General features: G+C 38.3%; 2 protein-coding genes across 8 annotated transcripts in view; both read right to left on the bottom strand.

Moving 5' to 3' along the window:
• The window catches only part of DPY19L2 (dpy-19 like 2), a 105,980-nt gene extending 103,221 nt beyond the window's left edge, over window positions 1-2,759 (bottom strand). For 4 of the 7 annotated variants that reach the window (XM_054496670.1, XM_054496669.1, XM_054496671.1 and 1 more), the window contains exon 1: window positions 2,086-2,759. In XM_054496670.1, coding sequence (XP_054352645.1) covers window positions 2,086-2,548 — 463 coding nt within the window. In that variant the 5' untranslated portion in view covers window positions 2,549-2,759. The remainder of the gene's footprint in view (window positions 1-2,085) is intronic. The other 3 variants (XM_054496673.1, XM_054496672.1, XM_054496674.1) reach the window with 3 other exon arrangements.
• A 15,980-nt stretch (window positions 2,760-18,739) lies between these two features.
• TBX20 (T-box transcription factor 20) overlaps window positions 18,740-19,606 on the bottom strand; it is a 52,088-nt gene continuing 51,221 nt past the window's right edge. The window contains exon 8 of the mRNA XM_054496668.2: window positions 18,740-19,134. Within this exon, the coding sequence (XP_054352643.1) occupies window positions 18,794-19,134 (341 nt within the window). The 3' untranslated portion in view covers window positions 18,740-18,793. The remainder of the gene's footprint in view (window positions 19,135-19,606) is intronic.

Genomic DNA, 19,606 nt, shown 5'->3' with positions numbered 1-19,606 from the left:
GCCAGCTAATCCTGTCTCTAAGAGCATAGGAAAAAATCCAGGACTCAAAGCAAATTCTGAACAGAGCTTACCTCTCTGCAGCAGGGCTTGACAAGCAAAGGGAGAAACGTGAGAGGGTTTTTTTACTTCAGGTAATTGGTAAGAATGATGGAATTATAGAAGATTGTGACCTTTTTTGGGTTTTTTTTTCAGTATTATTTTCTATTCCTTTATATGAAATTTTTAAAAGAAGTAAGTATATACAGTATGCTTCAGCTAGTTCTAACCAAGAGGAGCCACTCTAGATTAGTTTCTCTAGCATTCATCAGAAGATGATTAAATGCAGGCAATCACTTCCTCAGCAGCACATCTAAAAGCCCCATTGTGCAGCTCAACCCTTGATGAATTGCAAGCTCTTTGCAAGAGCCCAGACTTAGGAGCTACTAGATGGCCTAGGAGACTAATCTGGAGTCACCTGTGCCAGCACCCCATGTATACATAAGACTTCACCTGGGAGCTGGGAGACACTGCTCTGGGTATGGAGCTTTTACAGGAGCTGCAAATGCAGCCTGTGCCCCTGTTTGGTTGGGGAATTGCTTGTTTTCAATTCCCCTGGAGAGAGAAGAGTGGGGAATAGAACAAGTTAAAACACCACAAACTTTGCTGTTCTTATAGCAGTTCAGCAGCTTTTCTTGAATTAATGCCCATTAGATTGTTGTAAACCTTTGGTTAATTTCTAAAGTTTTGAGGAAAATGATTTTGATAATTTTCCAAGTATTTTCATTGTCGTCATGGAGGAGTGCATTTCCTTGGCTATTCCAGAAGTCCTACCTCCCTTCTGAGATTTTATAATGGTATTTCTTATGGTTATCCCAAATATACTTGGCAAGTCGTCTTATAAACCATCAATAATAGCCTCCTAAAAATTCAAAAATTACTCCTCTTGGCTAACAAAATAAATGCAAATTAATTCAATAATTGTTGAAGAAATTAAATTTTTTAAAATTAAAAAATTGCAATGTTGAAATTCTCAACCATGCTTATCCAGATCTTTTCCTACATTACTAACTGTCCTGGGCTTATCTTAAATACTTCTCGGAAGATTTACTTGTTTTATACCAGGATAGGCAAAGTATGGCCCATGGTGTATTTTTGGACTGTCTGCAAGCACGGTTGCTATAATTTTTAAAAGGTTGAAAACTTTAAACGGTTGTAAAGATGCTCATTAACTGTTTATTAGGCTTCATTAATTTTAAAATATACAGAGACTATCCTGTTCAACTTTATTTGTATCCTATTTCTAATTCTCCTAACAATTATATACACTGGCAAAAACTCTTCAGATGATATATATAAGGAAAAGGTCAAATATACTACCAAATTCATCCAGCTTTCCAAAGATGCTCAAAATCTTTCTGTGTCTCTCACTCCCTCCCTTAACCCACATACCACATCTGAAAAAAAATGATATGGTGTAACGATGCCAGTATTCTAAATGCTTGAAGGGCTTATCACATGCCCTTTCCAAGCTGTGACAGAAGCATGTCCCCTGGACCCCGGCATCCTATCAATCTCACCTCTGAAGGTGACCCAGCCTCATACTTCACTGAAACAAAGACCATTAGACGCCAGCACTCTCAACTTCTTTTATTTCCACTGTAACATTTCTCCATATAGTAATCCTCGCTTTTCTACTCCCTGACATCTCAGAAAAGGAATTCTCTCTCCTCTTTCCCACAGTTAGCTTCTCAAATTTGTGCCTTTAATTCTACCCCTCCCAAATATTCCAAGACTTGCTCCACTAATTATTTCCTCTCTTGGAATCTTAATCTCATCCTCTTCCTTTGATCTCTCCCCTCAGCCTTTAAAATTCCTAGACCTTAAAACACTCTCTGCGATCTGACAGCCCTTCAAACCAATATACTCCCCATCTCTCTCTCTCCCCTGGTTCAATGACAAGTTCTTTGGCCAACTGCTTTCTACTCGGACCTTGCTACTATTTGCTACTAGGCACCCACAAACCCTTGCTTGTTAAACTGATCTCCTTCAAGACTTAAGAAAAGCGCCATGCGGCTCCCTCCTAGGGCTCTCCTGCCCTCTCCTCACCGATGCCGAGAGTGGTTCTGCTGGAGAACCGCCGCGCCTGCAGTTCGTGCACCTTTTCCCGGAGCTGCGCCAGGGAATTATGGACGAACTGGAAGGGGCCGAGAAGGGTCTTGGCCACCACCTCTAGCTCCAAGCCTTTTCGCTCTTTCAGATTTCGGATCCTCCGCGGGGAGGACCTCCGGGCGCCCCTTGGCAGTTTCCCGCCACCTAGGGCCGACTTTTCCACCTCCTCCTCTACCTCCGGCTCCCGGGCGGGGGAGGCCCCGCGCCGCCGCTTACACTGGCTGGAGCGGGAAGATTGTAGAGGCTTTGAGCTCACTCCTTGTTTTCTCATAATCCCTGGTGGAGCTGGGTCAATTTCAGGCACAGCCAGCCGAGTCAGGCGAAGTCCAGAAAGGCCTGACTCCCCTGGCAGCCTCAACGGACTTGTCCCCGCAGCCGTTGCGGACCTCCCTGTCGTCATGGCGACTGTGAAATGTGGGGTGGGGCGCGTGCGTTCGAAGCCATTCGCGCGAGCAGTCCCTGCGTGTCCCCCCACGTGCTCCCCAGCACGCGCAGCACTCCCGCCTCCGCGCTTCCCCGAGCGTGCAGCTTCCGGTGAGGGCAGCCCCACGCACAGCCCCCCACACCCCCCCAGCGCCTGCAGCCGCCTGTGCGCGCAGTCCCCAAGCCCACATGTGCAGTCCTCACCTTGCACGCAGCTCCACGTACAGCCCCCCACACGCTCCCAGCCCCACTGGCGCAGAACCCATCACCGCTCGCCCTTCACGCGCTTCACTGGGAGTGCAGCTCCCACCCCGAGCGCGCAGCTCCACGCGGCCTCTCCACACTCTCCCCAGCGCCTGCAGCACCCCCCAGTGCGCACAGCTCTGCCAATCGCTTCCCCGCGCGACGCCCCTGCACCGATTCGGGCCATAACCTTGCTGGCGACTAAGTCTGAAGAACTTCCCGTGGTTTCATTCTTTTCTTCGGGTTTAGTCTTAGCTCTGACATTTTAACCAAAAGGTTACACGTTAATTAACGAGATATTAAAGGGGAAGATCTCAGCTGAAAGTAATGACTGTAGGAAGTGTGTCAGGGAAGCCAACGGAACCGCCGGCCTGCCGGTGGTGCGCCCGGCATTAGGAACGTCTCTGCTCTCCTACGATCGCTGGGGTATCGGACAGTCAGTGCCCGTTGCCAACGCGGAGGGAACGGGCCGAGACTGCCGGCAACACGTGGCAGAGCCGGCCTGAGTCCGGTGGGTCTGATCCCAGAGCCTCAGGTTGACGCCACTTCCTTGGCACGGGACAGCGTTTACTGAATCTTAGAGCAAAATGCTTTTCCAATAAGGTTCCTCAGAAGTCATCAGCCCTAGGAGCGGTGTGCTCAAGCGCTTTCAACACCAGCTAGGACCAACTAAGAGAGGAGCGCTTAGCCCCCAGTCACCGCGCAGCCCTACAGGAGGCCAAAGCGGCTGGCACAGATGCACTGGGGCCACTGACATTTTCCATGTCCTCTGTCACGGGCCACATGCTGGAGCCCACACCGCTTCACTTCCCATCTGTCTGATGATGGATCAAATTGAACTCCCATATCCTAACTGACCAGTCTAAAGCATGGCTCATTGTGGCCAGGTTGATTTTTCCTGATGCAACACAGCACAAAAATGTTCGTGGCTCCTCATAGCCCACAAATCAAGTCCTAGGCTTGCTCACCAATGCCTTCAATATTTGCCCAATATACCTTTTCAACTTTAATTTCCCACTTCCTCGGGCACAAATCTTCCATCCCAGTCATTTCAGGTGAAGTCCACAGCCTGAGACACCATAACTGCTGAATTCCTTTACTCATATGGAAAAGCCACCCCTTGGCTTTTACATCCTTTTCTCCCTGCCCATCTGAATGCTGTCACCTTCCAAGCCCCAGCCCATTTCTCCAGCCCATATTAATTATACTTTTTCTGAAGGTCTAGAGCACTTAACTGACAGTACTATTTATCTTGTCACTCAGCTAAATTCGGTAAGTGCTATTACTGCTCATTTTTTGTTTTGGGAGATTTTTTTCAAGGAGCATTTCTACATTCCTGGCATTGTGTTTGGTGCTCAAAATGTTTTCTCACTTAATTCATGCAATAACCTTAAGCAGATTTTAAAATCAAGCATCAGGATGTAGTTATTTGCCCAAGTTTTAACAGCTAATAAATTCTATCTGTCCAATACTGCATGTAAAATACAAAGTATTTACGGTGGTTGATAAGAATATATTCTTGAGTGGCTAGGCAAACTCAAAATAAAGCACCTTATTTTAAAATATGCCTGTTTTAATGTTTTTTGGAACAATAAGTGAAGTGGAGTGATTGTTTTTCTTTTTGGTCAGTTTGTTTTTTCTGGAGTTTCCAATTGCCTTTTGCATCACTTGGTGTCCTGGTGGGATACAAAATGCTCTTATCCGTGGTCTAGCCCTTGAAAGTACAAATCTGGTCATTTTTATCATTTAAAAAAATTAATCTTTTTATAAGAATGTTCATTGTGCTATTATTTATATCTTTAAAAAATAGAAGTGGCCTCAGTATCAAACACTAAGTTATGAAACATTCATATAGTGAAGCATTACAGTCACTAAAGTCATTTTGCATTGATATTTAATGATATAGGAAAATAGTCATGATATAATGTTAAAGGAAAAAAAGCAGGATATATTTTATGATTCATATGTTTAGTAAACACATAAAATTAACTGTGTGCCATGTGCTGCTCTAAATCTTTTACACAGGGGACTCATATAGGAAGATTACCAATGTATGACCTTGAGCTAGTAATTTAGCCACTCTAGGATTAATTTCCTCATCTGAAAAATGAAGACAGTTATATTTGTCTTACTGATGGTATGATTGAATGAATTAATGCTTGTAAAGCATCAAAAACACAGCACATGCTTAAACAAATGTTCCTTTATTATATTCTAGACCGGCCACCCTATAGTGCACTCGGGAGTATTTTTAGGTTGGTGCAAAAGTAATTGCTATTCTTGCCAATACTTCCAATTAATATTTTGCTCACTTGGTTTCTTTGTCATCAAGTGGTATGTTAGTAATTATTAAACAGTAATACACGTTTTAGGTTCATTAGTTAACTGAGAGATAGTTGCCTAAATCATTATGTATCTACTCCTACTAAGGAGAGGAGTAGATTTGTATATAAGAGGGAAATCATGACACTTAGTTTTATGTGCAGTTGAATAGAATCATGGATGTTTTCATGTTTTTACAGCTTCTCTAACAGTGGTCACTTATTTTGACCTTGTTATTTTGAATGGTTATTTGAGTCACATTTTATCTGTATACTAACTAATGACAATAACTTAAAACAGTTAGGTTGATAATTTAATCTGTGATTAATTGACAATTAAAATAGCACATTATAATTAGATAAGATGCAATATATTCTTGCATTATCTTATCATCTTTGAAACAGAGATACCTCATGATTTAGCTTTTTTATATATATGTCTTTATTATACTTTAAGTTCTAGGGTACACGTGCACAATGTGCAGGTTTGTTACATATACATACATGTGCCATGTTGGTGTGCTGCACCCATTAACTCATCATTTACATTAGGTATATCTCCTAATGCTATCCCTCCCCCCTCCCCCCACCCCACAACAGGCCCCGGTGTGTGATGTTCCCCGTCCTGTGTCCAAGTGTTCTCATTGTTCAATTCCCACCTATGAGTGAGAACATGCGGTGTTTGATTTTTGTCCTTGTGATAGTTTGCTGAGAATCCTGGTTTCCAGCTTCATCCATGTTCCTACAAAGGACATGAACTCATCATTTTTTGTGGCTGCAGAGTATTCCATGGTGTATATTTGCCACATTTTCTTAATCCAGTCTATCATTGATGGACATTTGGGTTGGTTCCAAGTCTTTGCTATTGTGAATAGTGCCACAATAAACATATGTGTGCATGTGTCTTTATAGCAGCATGATTTATAGTCCTTTGGGTATATACCCAGTAATGGGATGGCTGGGTCAAATGGTATTTCTACTTCCAGATCCCTGAGGAATTGCCACGCTGTCTTCCACAATGGTTGAACTAGTTTACAGTCCCACCAACAGTGTAAAAGTGTTCCTATTTCTCCACATCCTCTCCAGCACCTGTTGTTTCCTGACTTTTTAATGATCACCATTCTAACTGGTGTAAGATGGTATCTCATTGTGGTTTCGATTTGCATTTCTCTGATGGCCAGGGATGATGAGCATTTTTTCATGTGTCTGTTGGCTGCATATGATTTTACTATTTTTTTTTTTCTCAAGATAGGGTCTCACTGTCACACAGGCTAAAGTGTGATGGTGTTCACTGAAACCTTGAACTCCTGGGCTCAATGGATCCTCCTGCCTCAGCCTCCTGAGTAGCAAGGACTACAGGTGCAGGCCACCACACACAGCTAATTTGTTTATTTTTGTAGAGATGGGGTATCACTATGTTGCCCAGGCTGGTCTAAAACTCCTAGCCTCAAGCACTCCTGCCGCCTCTGCCTCCCAAGGTATTGGGATTACAGGCATGAGCCACTGCACCGGGCTGCAAATTATCTGTCTTACATAGAAATCTCTAATCCGGTTATGGATATCTAAAACTTGCCTCAGTTTTTCCTTTGTCTTTTAGTAAAGCAACTGGGGAAAAAAATGCCATTAAACTATTTAACCAGCAGATGGCAATAATGATCTGTAAATCAAAATTTCAAAACTTGCAGTTACTTATTAAATTCATTCTTTAAAAAAATCACTATTCTTATAATAAATCCATTTACTAAATATGAAATGTAGGAAAATTCCAAACGTAACCCCACATAAAAATTACATTGCATATTTCATATATCAAAATAATTAAGATATTCATCATGGCCAAGATTTAGTTTTCCAAATAATAATGACTTTGTTTTAATTGATTCAAATAATTTATTAGATTTAAAGTTTTAACTTTGCACAAATACATATATATAATTTAAGTGGATAGTTAAGTTCCATCTCTAGCCTCCAGGCTAGATAGAGGTAGTTTAGCAAAGACCATTTTGAAAACATTACAAACTTTTCCAGTTATAATTTGGTAATTTAAAATATGAATTTCACTTTAATTGAAACTTTCTGCATAAAAGATTGGTTTTTATTTGTGCTGTCTCATAATTTCTTATGCATTAAGACACTTTTTCCGCTTTGTACAGTGCAAAGAGTTGGAATTGGCACCAAAGTATTAGTCTGTACTTTATCAGCATTAGTTATTCCCAAAGATGGTGGCAAAATTCTTAGGATCTCATAGTTATTTTATTTAGTAATTTTATTTACTTTCATTATACCTTTCTAAGACTTTTTCTACAAATTCAAACATGGAATACATCCTTTGTTTAATTTTGTAGCTCCATTTCTGCCTTCAAAAAATAGGATAGCCATAGGTATGTTCTTCTTGGAGCTTACTTATTTTCTAGGTAATTTCAAATTGGTCTGTTTATAAATGTTAAAAGATCCTTTCAAATTCTTCTTCAGCAAGTTGCCTCCACTAAAAAAGTGTCTTTGGACATGTTTATTTTATAAAACAACTGCTTCAGTCTAAAACCTTTCTTGGATTTACATATCTTGGATTAACTCATTTTTAAATAGCATATTTGCTGCTGTCGAATTACTTTACAGAGCCTCTTTAAATTCATATTGAATGCAGGTCTTCATCAAGGAGAAAGTGGAAAGACACCAACTTGCCGTGAAGTTTAGATGTAAATGCATCTGTAAGTGATACTTTGCATAACGCTGTCTTTTGGACTATGGGAGAAAGGCATCTGTAATAACAAGTTGGAATTTCCAAGAGTTCCAATCTATTTTCTGTGTCCATGAGGGGGCTATCCACTCCCCACTCCTAACCCCCCCCAAAAAAACCCCAAAACCAAAAAACTAGAGCTCTGTAAGCCACCCATGCCCTGGTCGTGTAGTGCTCCAGGCCTATGTCAGATACGACATACCTTATAAACAACTCCAGGCCTTTATCGGATAAGACATGCCTTATAAAGGCATGTCTTATTCAAAGGGAGGGACGTGATCCATAAATTAATTGGGAGATTCTTTCAGCTCCAAGTAGAGAGACTGCACAATTGCATAGTATATGCACATTCATTTGAACCAGATTGGTACTCAGTTATCACTGTTAAATGACTTAACCAACATATACACAACTGTACTTATATACATGTACCACATCCCCCAAATCTACAAAATTCATTTTTCCCTGGATTTGATGGTAATATACCATGTACAAACTCCATCATATTGAGATTATTTTTATTTACCACCAAAGTAACTAAGAATTACTACATTCAATATTAATAAGCAAAAGCCTCTACTATATTAGTCTATTTTCCCCATTTAGTAAAAAAAAAAAAGTGCAGCTTGCTGCCAGTGCTCATTTAATTTTACATAAACACTTTATTTGAGGCTGAAGCAAATCTGACTGATTTTCAACATGAAAATAAAATATAAAAACTGTTCTTGGAGTTATTTATAAACAGAATTTGTCTCTAATCCTAATGTAACAGAAATGTAGATGATGATGTTACAGTAGGATTAGAGATGAGTATTTTGGGGGCAAACAGGAAATGATTTAAAGAATGAGTTTCAGAATATTTATGGGCAAATTAAATGCAAAACATAGTAAAAGTGCCAATGATGCATAATGAATCTGTGTGCTGTATTTTACATAATATAATATTTTAGGTTGATTTAAGATTGAACTTTGATTATAATATAGAGTTGAAGATATATCACTAGACTAGGCCCAGTATGCTTTGGCCAATTTACTTTGTTTCTGTAGTTCTGATTTCCTCAACTATAAAATACTTTGGATGACATGGCCTAAATAAGTTCTTTTAAACTTATTTGATTCTAGTTGGTATTTGTACAAATATTTAGATAGATGCACCTGCTAAGTCATACAGTGGCCTGTACTAAGATCTCTTTTTACCACTTTTTCCCTTCCCTCCTCCTCTGCCTCCAGCTATGTGTTCAGACTCCACCCTGAGGGTCGTACTCTGCAATCTATCCCACAGTTTGTCCTCTAGTACCTACACTTGTCATTGCCCACCCAGAGGGCTGAGTTCATCTCTCTCTCATCTCTTCGGCCCATCCCCAACCTGGTCTCCGCCTTATCCCTGACCTTTATTCCTCTGATTCCTTCTCACCTGCACTGCCCAGTCTCTAAGTAGGGTGGGCCTCCTTGTTCCTATTTTCTAATTACTTCTATCTACTAGTAGCCTAAATAGAGAATAAGGAGGAGAGTGAGACAGCCCTAAATAAATAATAAGTGTTTATATCAAGACCACCAGACTTGTTGGGGGCAGCAGAGCTCTGCTTTCGCATAGATATGGACCCATCCCCTAAAGATAAATATGGAACTTTAAATTGCTCTCCTCATCTTTGCTACCATCCATTGAAACCCTTTTTGAGATACTTATTAGTGACAATTTATAATCCATTAGTAGAAAAACCATTGAGTTTTGCAGCTTTTATATTTCTTAATTAAGGCTGTATACCTGGGTTCAAAGAAAGCAAGGTAGACTTTTTTAAAAAAATTAAAATTTGGAAATATTTAAAGGGCTAGTGCAGTGTCTTAGTTATAAGTGTAAACAGAATTTAAATCTTCACTATTCCTAAAAGAAACCCCATACCCACTTGCAGTCATTTCCATTCCTCCCTCCTTCCAGCCTCTGGCATGCACTAATCTATTTTCCATCTCTATGGATATTTCTGTGCTGGACATTTCACATGCATGGGATCATATAACACGTAATCCTTTTTGACCAGCTTCTTTCTCTTAGCATCCTGTTTTCAAGGTTCATCCATGCTGTAACATTTATCGTACTTCATTTTTTACAGCTGAATAATCTTTCATTATATGGATATGCCACATTTTATTTATCCATTTGTCAGTTGATGGGCATTTGGGTTGTCTCCACTTTTTGCCTGTCATGAATGATGCTGCTATGAACATTCGTGTACAGGTTTTTGTGTGGACATATCTCTTCATTTTTCCTGGGTGTACACCTAGGAGTGGAATTGCTGGGTCATATAGTAAGTAACCTTTTTTTATCCTTTTCACGAATGGCCAGACTACACGATTTTATATTCTTACCGACAATATATAAGGGTTCCAATTTCTCCACATCCTTGCCAACTTGTTATTGTAATTATAATTACAGCCATTGCAGTGATTGTGAAGCAGTATCTCATTGTTGTTGTTGTTTTACTAAGAAGCTATTTTTAGAGCAGTTTTAGGTTTACAGAACAATTGAGTAGAAAATCTAGAAGTCCCATATATCCCCTCTCCCCCACCCTGGCAGTCTCCCTTATTATTAAGCTATTGCATTATTGTAGTGCATTAGTTACAATTGATGAACCAATATTGGTGCATTATTGACTAAAAAGTCCATAGTTTATATTATAGCTTACTCTGAGTGGCACAGTAGTATGAGTTTTGACAAATGCATGATTTCATGTCTCTACTACCACAGTAGCATCACAGAGTTATTTCACTGGCCTAAGCATCACCTGTGCGCCATCCCTTCATTTCTCCCTCTTTCCCCCCAAACCGTGGAAACCACCAATCTTTTTACCATCTCTGTAATTTTTCCTTTTCCGGAATGTCATATAATTAGAACTGCCCAGTGTATAGCTCATTTTTCACTAGCAGTATGTATTTGAGATTCCTCCAAGTCTTTTCACAGCTTGATAGTGCATTTCTTTTTATTGCTGAAAAATATTCCATTGTATGGATAATGGATGTACCACAGACTGTTCATCCATTACCTATTGAAGGACATCTTAGTTCTAAGTTTTGGCAATTATGAGTAAAGCTGCTGTCAATAGTCATGTGCAGACTTTTAAGTGGACATAAAATTTTAACTCACTTGGGTACATACCTGGGAACATACTTGCTAGATCATATGATAAGACTATGTTAGTTTTGAAAGGAATTGACAAACTATCTTTTTAAATGGCTGTACCACTTTGCATTCCACCAGCAATGAATGAGTTCCTATTGCTCCACATCCTCACCAGCATTAGCGTTGCTATTGTTTTGAATTTTAGCTCTTCTAATAGGTATGTAGTCGTAGCTCATGTTTTAATTTGCAACTCCCTAATCACACGTGATGTTGAGCATTTTTTCATATGCTTATTTGCCATCTGTATATCTTTAAGTATCTGTTCAGAGAGATCCTTTGCCCATAATTTGTTTTTTTCCTTACTGTTGAGTTTTAAGAGCTCTTTGTATATTTGAAATATGAATCCTTTATCAGATATGTGTTTTTGCAAATATTTACTCCCAGAGTGTGGCTAGTCATTTTATTCTTAACAATGTTTTTCACAGAAGTTTTTAATTTTCATGCAGTCCATCATGTTAATATTTTTGTTAATGGATTGTACTTTTGGTATTGTACCTAAAAAAACAAAACTACCTAGATTTTCTCCTGTTACTTTCTAGAAGTTTTATAGTTTTGCATTTTGTATTTAAGTCTATGATCCATTTAAGTTAATTTTTGCAAAAGATTTAAGGTCCGTGTTTAGATTTATTATTTTGCATGTGGATATTCAGTTGTTCTAGTACCATTTGTTGAAAAGATTATTATTTCTCCACTGAATTGCCTTTGTTCCATTGTCAAAGGTCATTTAACTATATTTATGTGGGCCTAGTTCTGGGCTCTCTGTTCCATTTATCTAATTGTCTATTCTCTTGCCAATTACTAGTACACTGTCTTTATTACTATAGTTCTGTAGTAAGTTTTGAAGTTGGGTAGTGTAAGTCCTCTGACTGTTTTTCTTCTTTAACACTGTGTTGGCTATTTTGCGTCTTTTGCCTTTAAATAAACTTCAGAATCAGTTTGTTCTTAGCCACAAGTAACTGGCTGGAATTTTGGTTGTGTTTGCATTGAATATATAGATCAAGTTGGGAAGAACAGACATCCTCACAATATTGAGTCTACCTACCCATGAACATGGACTATCTCTCCATTTTTTTAGATCTTTTTTGATTTCTTTCATCAAAGTTTTGTAGTTTACCTTATATAGCTTTTGTGAATATTTTGTTTATACCTATTTGTTCTTTTTTCTTTTTTTTAGTGATGATATAACTGTTTATTTCAAATTCCAATTGTTCATTTCTGGTATATAGGAAAGCAACTGTCTTTTAAAGTATTAATCTTGTATCCTCTAACCTTGCTATAATTCAACCTTGCCATAATCACTTATTAGATCTATGAGTTTGTTGGAAGCACATTATTTTCTATTTTTTAAAAAATCAATAAAAATAGAAAGGAAAAGATCCATTAAAACTCCAAACAAACTGAACAAATAAACCCACCTGTATTGCGCATGAGTAACATAACTATCCAGGAGGACAAAAAATGAATTAATCAAAGTAACTGCTGAACATATCATTTGGCTATATACTGTTAGTTGAGTAGCACGGAAACAATGCAAACAAACTCTGACCTCTTTTTAGAAGGTTTGTGTATTGTAGTTGTACAGGTGAAGCAATCTGAAATTAGTTTTAAGTGTATGGTAAAGTTCAGTAAATAAATACTTTGAAGTAATTGTTGAGCCTTCTTCCACTGTATTCCATACAGATATCGAATGGGGCAAAGCAAGAAAAGAGGACTCTGTGGGAGTGCATTGGAATTGGAGGTATCAGTATGAATTCATGATTTCTAACACAATAGGAATCCTTTTGTCATGAAACACAAAGACAGGCTGAAGAGCTATACTATATTTAAGGAGACTAAAGTAGCATGATGACTAAATGCAATATGTGATCTTGAAGTGGATCTGTACTGAAGAAAAGATATGCTACAAATGACATTACTGGGTAATTTGACAAATCTGGAATACAGATGATACGTCACAGTACTGCATCATTGTTAAATCTCCTGAAGTTGCTAACCCTACTGTGATTATTTAGTGGAATCTTATTTTTAGGAAATACACTTTCAATTATTTAGAGATAATGGGGCATGACATGCTACTTACTCTCAAGGGGTTCAGAAAAATAATTTGTATATATTACATATCTATGCATGTGCATGTGTGTTTATGCACATACTACTCACTGTAAATGCACATGATAAACAGGGCAAAAGGTTAACAATTGTGACTCTGCATAAAGGGTGTACAGGGTTGCTTTATGGTCTTCTTGCAACTCTTCCATAAGCATGAAATCCTTCCAAATAAAAGATTTCTAAAAGGTTGGTGTTGGGCATGCACAAAAAAATTAAGGGTAATAGAGTAGACTTTTGAAAGCAGGGGGTAATGATAACATCAAATATTTTGAAGGACTGTCATGTGGAAGGAGGATTAAGACTTATAATTTGGCTAATCTTATTTGGTGTCATTCTGCTTTGTGTAATATCATTACAGCATATCCAAGTGCTTATGGCTGAAATGAGATACAGGAGTTCTTAAGTTTTATGGAGTCTTCAGTATAATTCAGTACAGAGAGGTGCAAAATCATGTGATTCTGAGGGTTCATTGGGTAGCATACACGAAGGAAGGGGACTGGGTGCAGAAAATGGAAAATAGTGGGAACTTGAGAGCAATGTCTTTTCCAAAGGCTTTCAAATGCAACTAAAGATAAACCCAAAATACTGTGCAGTAATCCCGGGCTGTGTTCAGCCTGTGAGTGGCCAGCTGGGACCCACAATCTTATCTAATCCTTTTTGTCAGGTGAGGAAACAGGTACCAAACATCATAAAACAGTGTAAGTGAATGATAGGTGTAAATGGGTGCATATGTATTTTTTAAAAAACACCATTTTTAATGAAAGAAACTAATATCCACACATTTGTACTTATGTACAATTGGGGTAATATATAATTTTAAGCTGTTTACAAATAATATGTAATGCTTCAAATATTACATAAGGTTGATAATATATTTCTAGCAGAAATAAATATATTGCACTTAAAAAGAACTGCATTAGATGTTACTTCATAGTATTAGGCTTATAACTTTTTTTCATAAAACATTTCCCATGCCCTTCCCCCCACCCCCAGCACACATATTTCATTACAGTGACTGTTTTCACGCAATTCATTAAGCAAATGAACACAGCAAACAACAGAACTGTGCTAGTGTCTACTAAAGAGGCTATATCCAATTTTATCCTTTAGGAAATAAAACAATTTCTTTTATGTTTCTGAAAATAAGGGAGGAAAAAATCCAACTAAACACAATATTTTAATGAACCAGAAGTAAAATACAACTTGTATTTTTTGTCCATATGTATTATTTCACAAAAAAAGATTTTGTTTTCTTATTATCAAGATATTTCGTTTAAAAAGGAGAGGGTAGTGAAGTTATTTGAGGGAGGGACAGAGAAAGAAGGGCTAGAAAATACATATAGAATATTTACCTATCAAATATTTATAGATAAACCTTTCTATATGTAAGCATTCTGAAGAAAGGTAAGTGTTGGAATATTATAATTGGCATAGAATATTAGTAGCAAAGAAAGGATTTGATGATTTTCTAAAGTTTAAGGAGTTTGTAACCTTCCCTTTGCGTGTTTACAAAAAAATCCGTACATTTTAAAATAACATAAAAACTTGTATAAAACCCATCATCCAGCCAGGCACAGCTCTTTAAAGGAGAAAGCTGAAAATCTTATCATCTGTCCAGTGATTTGTCTAGATTTACGATAGAGTATTGCTTTGTTTGTAATAATTATCAATTTCCTACATGTTTAATAGTGACAACAGTTTTTCTTAGTCACTGGAAGATTAAGTTGTTTTTCTTGCAATTTGTTACTCTGCACATTACATAACTGGATTTTTTGAACTTTTTAGTTACTGAGTCATGGCTAAGCTTGACTGAGTATTTAATGGGGTGTAAAGTCATTTCATCCTCTTTATTCAAAAGTGATTTTTCTCAATATAAATCAGCTTATATATAAGCAGGACAGCCTGAAAAGCTACTGTGAAATACAGAAATAGGATAAATATTCTAACACCTCTTTGAAAAAGGCAGCATGGGATGAGGATACTTTACTTCTAAGAATATTTATTCCTTGGCCTTTTAGAGGGTTTTCTTTTTTGGTGGGGAAGGGAGCAGCTGGAGAGGAAAGTGTGTTGTTGTGGCTGGCGAAGCAAAATGACAGAGATATGGATAAGGAGGGGAGACCTTGGAATGCCCCAGAAGTCAATGTAACTCCTATAATACAGCCCTACACAGGGCCTTTGCTAGATGACGACTCATCAGGAAGCTTCTTAATATCTCTTACTCTGTGCCCACCTACTAGGAATAATGACAGGCCTTCTGGACAATTACCATTGTTATTAACTCAAAAGATCCAGCAATACAATATAAGCTCATTAATCTACACCTTGTTAACTAATAATTTGTGATGTGTTAGACAAGCTGGATATGTTTACCTATATATTGCTAAGGGCAGACAGAGGAGAGGAGAAGACTAAGTTAGTTAAAAAAAAAAAAAAAAATTGAGGCCAGGTGCGGTGGCTCACGCCTGTAATCACAGCACTTTGTGGGGCTGAGGTGGGTGGATCAGAAGGTCAAGAGATCGAGACCATCCTGGCCAACCTGGTGAAATCCCGTCTCTAGTAAAAATACAAAAATTAGCTGGGCATGGTAGCGCGCACCTGTAATCCTAGTTACTCAGGAGGCTGAGGCAGGAGAATTGCTTGAACCCAGGAGATGGAGGTTGCAGTGAGCCGAGATTGTGCCACTGCACTCTAGCCTAGCAACAGAGTGAGACTCCGTCTCAAAAAAAAAAAGACCTTGAATCCACTCAGAATTATTGATATTTTAAAAACAAACCATAACTGCAAAACCTATTAACTTTTGAATTAATTCCTCAGGATTAGATAAAGCAGGTCTGGCAGGACCTCTTTTTAGCAGCACTTCCCATTAGCCATGCTTTTTGACACTATAATATACTCGGGGGTGGGGGGGGCGGCGTGGGAGGAACCCTGAATATATTCTAAATATATTATAATTCATGGCCTTTATTATTCAATTGGCTTTCCCATTAAATATGTAGTTCTTGAAATTACTTTTGCCAGAATGGGCTTTGGAATTTTAAATACTAAACTCCCAAGGGTTTAATAAGAATCAATGACCGAGATACCTCAGAAAGGCCCAGGGAGGGGAAATTTCTACCCCTTGGTCTCCATGGTTCAAGTGACTCTGATGCGGTTAAGCTCTATTTCACTTGTGCTTCTTTTCTCTGGTTCGAATAATACTTAAAAATATATATCCAATTTAGAATTTTAGGTCTGACTAGTCTTTGTTTTCTCTAAGTACTCTTATTTATAGTCTTATATTGCTTAATTACAAAATAAAATTATGAAGTCAGGAAATACTAGGTAAAACCATATTCAACAAAAACGCACAAATCTCTTTGAGACACACAGATTGGTAGAAATGTCAAAACAGTATGTATTAAAACAGTCTTTTCATCCTCTTTGAAAATAAAATTCAGATACAGATTCACCTTAGTAGACCAGTAATTTATCAGGGTATTGAGTAGCATTATGTAAAACAGCATCTTTTGTTATTCCTGCTTTAAGCAGCAGTACTCTATATTCAAAGGAGCACTGGCAACAGGCCAGCTATTAAATAGTAAACCCCTATCCTAGCTCTATGGATAGTTTAAACATTACTCATAACTGCTTTTTTAAAGAAATGCACACCTGTACTTTGTTTGAAAACAAACTACCTGTGGATACTACAGCATAACATGCAACAAGTTAATAATTGGCCCACGGTGTTTGCTGTAGGATCGTGAGACGCTTTGTTAATGCAGCCCATGCTTTTCTGTAAGTAAACTTTGGAGTATAGTGGAGAATAGCAAGTGCAAAATCCAACAACAGCATCACCTAGACAGGCTGTGCCATGATGCCTTGTTTCATAGGCTGGAAGTGCCCAGAAAGGCATGTGATATGAAAAAGGCTAACATTAAAACCACCAAATAAAATCCCACAGGAGTCTGATGTCATAAGTATATTGCATTTCCCCCTAAATACACTTCTACTGTCAGTAGAAATATTTCCCATCCCTTTTAACAGATTCAATACTTTTGTAGTAAGAAGAGTAGAATGAATATTACACACAAAAATTAAATTAGAGTTTTGGAGAAATTTGCTAAGACAACAGGTTACATCCTGTAGTTGAAGTGCATTAAATCTAAAGTTGAAAAACTATTAATTTCATTAAATCTATGTTATTAGGGAAATAAATTGTTGCAAAATGCCAAATATGTTAACCTGACTGTAAATGCTTATATATAGATATATGCTGTTCAAAAACAATATACAGGTCATATATAACTAAAATATTTGTTACTATTATAAACATTAAAGGAAGGCTTAAGAAGATAGCAAAAGTTAAAAATAAAGTGGAAGAATGCTTTAGATTACTTATAAGAATTGCCAATTGCCAACATTTCAGTTATGGAGCCATTACGTTATCAAGCAATTTAAGATTACAGACCTAGCAAAATGGTAAAGAAGTCACTAAATGTAACACAGTAAGGAAAAAGGCCAAATTCGATGTATGGACACATTTCCACTCAGGAACATAAGTTAAATCTTGGCTATCCTGGCATTTAGAATGGTCATTCTCAAATCCTTGTCAATCAGCGGCAGCAACAACAAGGCAGATTTACGGAACATGAGAATTTGTCCAGATGCATTTTAATATCCACAAGGTCTTCCAAAACTGAAGTGAAAATGAAGGGATCTCTGGCACCAATGGCAGAAAAATCCTTCTGGAATAGAACAACCATCTTTCTGTTGCAGCTGTAAGTGAAAGCAAGCCTCACATAACATCATGCCTAGGCTTTGGAGTGTGCCTCAGTGAATTAGTCAGCAGTGTGTTTAGAATGCAGCCTAGAAAAATCAAACTTCAGTTTTACCATATAATATAGAGAGGCTCTTGCTTCAAAACTGTATATGGAAGATTTTTACTCCATAACTCTAGCCCCAACCCTAACTCTGGCAAGTATTTGCAATAAAGAGAACTAGGAAGAAAGAAGACTGTGAAAACTGAGCTTGTTGGTTACTGGCCCTTCAATATTACAAACAGAACTTTGTGAGGTCATTACCATGTATTCATCCACAAAACAGGATGCATTAGCATTATCTCAGCTCCTTCCCCAGCAGACTAACACAAAAGAAAACTAAACATGCTTATGCTACAGCACTACAAATATTTCTCTACTGGCTCCCATTTTCTACAGGGATAAATTGACTTCAGTTAGTCATTATGGTCAGTATGCTATATAGTATGGCCTCTTTGGAGATTCTTTTATCCTGTGAAAAGCAGGAAGAAACCCTATACACAATGATTTTATACATTACTGCATCAACACAGCATTTTAACCATGAGGAATAATGCACTTTAAGATTCATCAGCCTTGTATTAGTAAACTTTCAGGCTGGCTGAGAACTTTACACGGATTCTCTCCTGAACCCAAGAGCTGTCCCTCAGATGAATCCTGGTCCGTGGTGCATTCCTTCAGTGGTAGGTTTTATTGTGAGTCCGGCTCTCGTCTTTGATAGGTCCAGTGTCTCCTGGAAAGCCCCTACTCCAATACCCCACATCCCACCCACCCAGCCCTGTCCTATATTTCCATACCCACTTGCACATTCTGGATCTGGATTCTCCCATTTTTAGAAGAGTCATACAAATGGCGTCATCACAGCAGAGGAATGGCGTAGTCCTTGAATGGCAGCATAGGGCCCCTGCTGAAAATAGTGATGGTATCGCGGCATGTGGAATGAAGGGAATGTGGGGCCACTCCCTTGCATGGAGCTGGCAATGGCCGATGGGGTCAGAGGCATTCCCAGTCGGCTATATGGCGGCAGAGAACCCTGGATGGGGTGAGGAATGGGTGTTGCTATGGATGCTGTGCTGGTGCCAAGAGCAGTCAGGGACTGTGGGTGCTGAAACCCAGGAAAACTGGAAGAAGATGATACCCAGGAACTGAGAGACAAATTATCAGATGTTGTAAAGGCTGACCCTGTAAGAAAAAACACTCATTAGACTGGAAACAGTGTATCAATGTACAGATCAAGAATTAAATTATCTGTAAAGATCAATTTGTGTTTAAGAATATTTAATACATCTGTAATTTAGAAAGACAAACACACATGAGCTATGTCACGAGGCAAATCTACTTTTCTAGGTAAGAAGATGATATTTACACCTTGCATGGAATAGAGAATTTACTAAATGGAAAAAGACAACTCATTGGATAGCCTGCACACTCCCACAGACTGGCCAAAACATTAATACCCTGCCTGCAAGTAATGACCTGATTCTCTTTAAAAACCTGCAAATACCTGATATCTGTTCTGACCTCTGTAGTGTCATAAGGAAGGCTGAATGTATTAAACCTCTACCAAGCTGTCTGGTTTCCAAAACTGTTGTGAGAACCTAAGAAGGTAAGTTTTCCTACCACAGCATCCAGAAATTTAGAATAGAGTTGACAC

This window comes from Pongo pygmaeus, chromosome 6, assembly GCF_028885625.2.
Source record: "Pongo pygmaeus isolate AG05252 chromosome 6, NHGRI_mPonPyg2-v2.0_pri, whole genome shotgun sequence".
In the NCBI taxonomy this organism is placed as follows: domain Eukaryota; kingdom Metazoa; phylum Chordata; class Mammalia; order Primates; family Hominidae; genus Pongo; species Pongo pygmaeus.
This window is presented reverse-complemented; position numbering and strand designations above follow the sequence as displayed.